Source organism: Vicia villosa, linkage group LG7 (assembly GCF_029867415.1).
Source record: "Vicia villosa cultivar HV-30 ecotype Madison, WI linkage group LG7, Vvil1.0, whole genome shotgun sequence".
Taxonomy (NCBI): Eukaryota; Viridiplantae; Streptophyta; class Magnoliopsida; order Fabales; family Fabaceae; genus Vicia; species Vicia villosa.
The window spans coordinates 125,093,746-125,098,017 of NC_081186.1; the positions used below are offsets into that span (position 1 = coordinate 125,093,746).

The 4,272-nt window shown below is 29.5% G+C and overlaps 1 protein-coding gene across 1 annotated transcript; it reads right to left on the minus strand.

The window, feature by feature from the left end:
* Positions 1-206: 206 nt before the first annotated feature.
* On the minus strand, positions 207-1,728 carry LOC131618499 (uncharacterized acetyltransferase At3g50280-like). Its single transcript, XM_058889711.1, has one exon. The coding sequence runs from the start codon at positions 1,696-1,698 to the stop codon at positions 352-354; it is 1,347 nt and encodes a 448-aa protein (XP_058745694.1). The 5' UTR covers positions 1,699-1,728; the 3' UTR covers positions 207-351.
* Between the last annotated feature and the right edge of the window lie 2,544 nt (positions 1,729-4,272).

Below are 4,272 nucleotides of genomic sequence, written 5' to 3' on the forward strand. Positions count from 1 at the left end.
TGTAATTGATTCTCTTGCGTCCAACATCGTAACGTTTCCACTTTTAGATTTTCATCAATTTTTTTCCTTTATGATTTTCATGAAAATTTTACTAAAATTCATATTTTCGTCATCAAATTCTATTATTAAGTACATAGAATCACATTCTTCCTCTTTTTTATGATAAAAAAGCATCTCTTAAAAAATGACTTGAAAGAGAGTTTAAAAAGAAAAAGGATTTGAGTATACTCCATTGAGAGTTGAATATATACAAAACTAAGATTATACTTAGGTCACATCATTATTCATGTGTTACACAAATACAAAATAAAGAATCTAAGCTAAAATGGTACACCCAAAATCTAACATTAATTATAACTTAGAAGACACATTAGGTGGACACATCATAAACTCCTGATCATTTCTCATTGCCTCCAAAATTTCATAAGGATGACACACTTCAAGCTCCAAATTACCCTTTTCTACCCCTGCATTCACATAAATCTTCCCATTTCTTTTATCTGCACTTCCACTTCGAACTCCCACAGGTCTTCCCCAACCATAATCATTCCCATAAACATCAAACCAAGGTGAACTACCAATCACCAATGAATTATTATTCACAACATCATCAGGAGTAATAACAAAACTTGGTTTTATCAACCAATTTTCATAATGACTCCTTAACTTCTCATCAGAATGCAAAGAAATCATCTTATTAATCTTCAATGCACCTTTACCAAGTCCGCCATCTTCCAACAATTCACCAGCTTTCATGGTAACCACACATTCTATCACAGCATTACCAAAGTAATCCTCTTGCAACGGAGGAACCAGTCTTTGTCTAACGCTTAAATCCAATACAAAACTCACTTCAATTTGTGGGTCAAGATTTTTAGAACGTATAAAAGAACGCCAAATATGAGTAAAAAGTGCTTGCAAAGAAGATATATTCTTTGTTCCAGCCTCTAAATTGGCTTTGAATTTTAGTTCTGCAATATTCTCTTTTGTGAAACGAAATATTCTCTCTGGTGGGTTGAGTTTCTTTCCTTCATTTTCATCACTAGAATGATATTCTTGTGGCTCTATTGTGAAAGGAAACCTAATCGGACATTCAATCCCTTTAGGAAACCAACGTTCAAAATTCGGAAGTAGAGATATTTTTAAACAACCTTTCGACATTCTCGCCCATGAATTAGTAAAATGGGAAAACAAATAACCATCACCAAGCACATGATTGATTGTGATGCCAATAAAGATGCCATTGACTAACTCTGTTACTTGAGCGGCAAGAAGCGGTATTGATGTCCCATGGTAGTTTTTAACTCCATTCAATGAAAAAAATGAGTGATGAATAGGAGGAAGATAAGTAGGTTCAAGAATATCCGCAACACTTATATTTTTTGCTACAACGTGAACGAAGAGTGCACCTTCGTTGTTGCAGTTGATAGAGCATGAGATAGTGTTATCTTCGTATTCAGTGATTTTGAGACGACCGGTAAGGGGCTGAAAAAAATTAAGGGTAGAGGAAAAGGAGTGTTTGAGATGTAGGATTTGATTTGTTGTATCTAATTTGTTATGGTGGCGATAAAGAAAACCCATTTGATTGAAACCAAAAGTGAGGAATTGAAGATCCCATGGTGTTAGATCGATGGTGTGGTGATTAGAGTGATTTGGTGCATGAACTGTGGTGGAGGAAAGGATTTGGACAGAACTCATATCTAAGGAATTAGATATAATTGTGGTGGGTTTGTGTGTGACAAGACTCAGAATTATATAACATTTAGATTATAATATTAAATGTTAAAATATAATATGCGTGTCCCTCGCGTCTGTGTGTATGTTATTTTATTAAGATTGCTTCAATAATATCCAATATTATATTGATTGAGTAAACAAATCTTATATTATAATGTTTGCGAGATTTTTTTATAGTAAAAAATTTAAAACAAATCTGTTTTGCAATCAAATAAAGACTTGTTATTTTATTTATATTTAAAAACTACTTTAAAAAGTTTTACATGACATCAGACTATCTATTGTAATTTTAATTTACATATAGCATCAACAGTGTCATGACATTTTAGAGGTCTAGGACAAATAATAAAAATGAATTTTTAATAAAAAATATTATTTTTTTTAAAGAAAAAGCATGATCTATTTAAATTATAAACAATATCAATAACATTAAAATTAGTCATTTATCGTGTAACTAACATAAAAAGTCACATTTTAATTAATATTTAGTAGTAGGGTCGTGTCGTCTCAAATAATTTGGAAGCTCTATTTTAATTTTAAAAGTTGTTCTTTAATAAAAAGAAATGAATTTTTAAAAAAATCATATTTTATTTTAGTTGTAATTAACATTAAAAATTAAAAAATGAATAAATTATCTATAAATATTAGCAATATTCTTGCAATTGATGTTGCATGTATTTACTTTTTGAAATTGAAATTTTTGTCTTTTACTTATTTAACCAAAAAATATATATAATTCTCTAAATATTTATGTAATGCTAATAAAAGAAGGGTTTTAATTAATAATCAATCAAAAAAATATGATAATATTTTACTATTTTTTTATTTTTTTTAGATTTCACAAATAATTAAAGTTTAATAATAAATGAGATGGTATAATAATATTTTAAAATATTTGTTTTTAAAATATTAATATTATCTAAAATGTATGTTTTAAAAAATAAAATAAAACTAAAGAAATAATTAACAAGGATAAAATTACATTATATAAATAAAGAAAAACTTGATTGATTTTGACAGTTTTACTTTATATAAATAAAGAAAAACTTAGTTGATTTTGGCAGCTTTTTAAATAAATGATTAATTTAGCCCATCTTTTATTTTGGAAGTTTTTGAAATAAAATAAATAAAAAAAATTACATATGTCGGAAGCCAGAGTCGAACACAAGCCACAATAATGAAAGTTAATGCATTGAACCACCGCGCCTTAATTGTATTACTGTAAGTTGTTTCAACTCGTTTTGTATATTTATAATACATATTATAATTTCTAAAGTCCAAAACAATTAATTATGAGGCCCCTCATTTTTGGAGGCCCTGGGCTGTGGGCCTGCTTGCCCTGGCCCAGGGCCGGTCCTGAGCATCAACATTAAAATAAAATTGATCAATGAAAAATTAAAAAAAAAAAAAAAAAACAAGCCAGGAGTAGAAAAATGTACAAACGGAGGAAAGAAGAAGGATAACATGACATGATCATGACCTCATTAGTAAGCAAAACACCCAATTTAAACGAGATTATGCACAAGAGTTACCTTTGTTGGAAATTATAAAATAATAATTATCATAGTGTGTTCAAATGTGACAAAAATGGAAATAGATATTTGGTTGTTGCATAAATTTGTTTTTTGAATTCAAATTTACAACATTTTATGAGGAACTGATTATGATACTTCGTATGGCTTGAATGGGGTTGTAACTTGGAAATCGAATTTGACTTTTTTTTCAACTTTTAAGAATTCAATTAGGGTTCTTGAGGCCAATTTTTCGTCCCCCGATGCCTTGGACAAATTGTATACTTATAGGAGAATAGATTAGGTTAACAAAATTGAAGTGAATCTTGATGAATCAAAGATTGGAAATTTGGAAATTTTGATTTATGAAAGCTTCCAAAATTAGCCAATTTTGATCCAATTCCCTCTCAATCATTCCAATCTTAATTGTCACGAAATTGGCACTAAATATTGGATATTTGGGTGATTATATTTGATTCGAATCAAAGCAAATCAAATCCCTTTATATTTTCCCTTTTAATTATTTGATTAAATTGATTTTTAATGATTAAAAATTCACATAAAACTAAAAAATCACAAGTAATTCGTGGAATTCAGATTGGATCTCTTGGGTTACTTGAGGAACAAGATTGGGTCATAAAAAATTGGGCCTCTTTGCAAGAAAACTCATTTTGAACCTCGTTTGCTTCACATTTTTCTCCAAAAATTGGCCAACTTTTACAAGGCATATCTCCCTCAATTTTTAAGATATGAAAGCGTTCTATGACATTTTGGAAAGCCCAAGATGTCCTCTACAATCCACTTTGGAATCTTTTTTGCATTTGGAGATTTTATCTTGATGATATTGGCTCTGACAAAAAACTGCTTTTCGTTGAATTTCAAAAAGGACCCGTAATGTTTTGGCTCATATCTCCCAAATGAAACATTTTTGGCCTTGGCTTTAGAGCGACAAAGTTGTAGATAATTCAATTTCCTTCAAAATAGGATTTGTTTGGGAAATTTATGATGTTACATGTGAAAGTTA

Coding starts and splice junctions, on each gene's coding strand:
- LOC131618499 (XM_058889711.1), bottom strand. CDS start 1,698: ATGAGTTCTGTCCAAATCCTTTCCTCCACCACAGTTCATGCACCAAAT.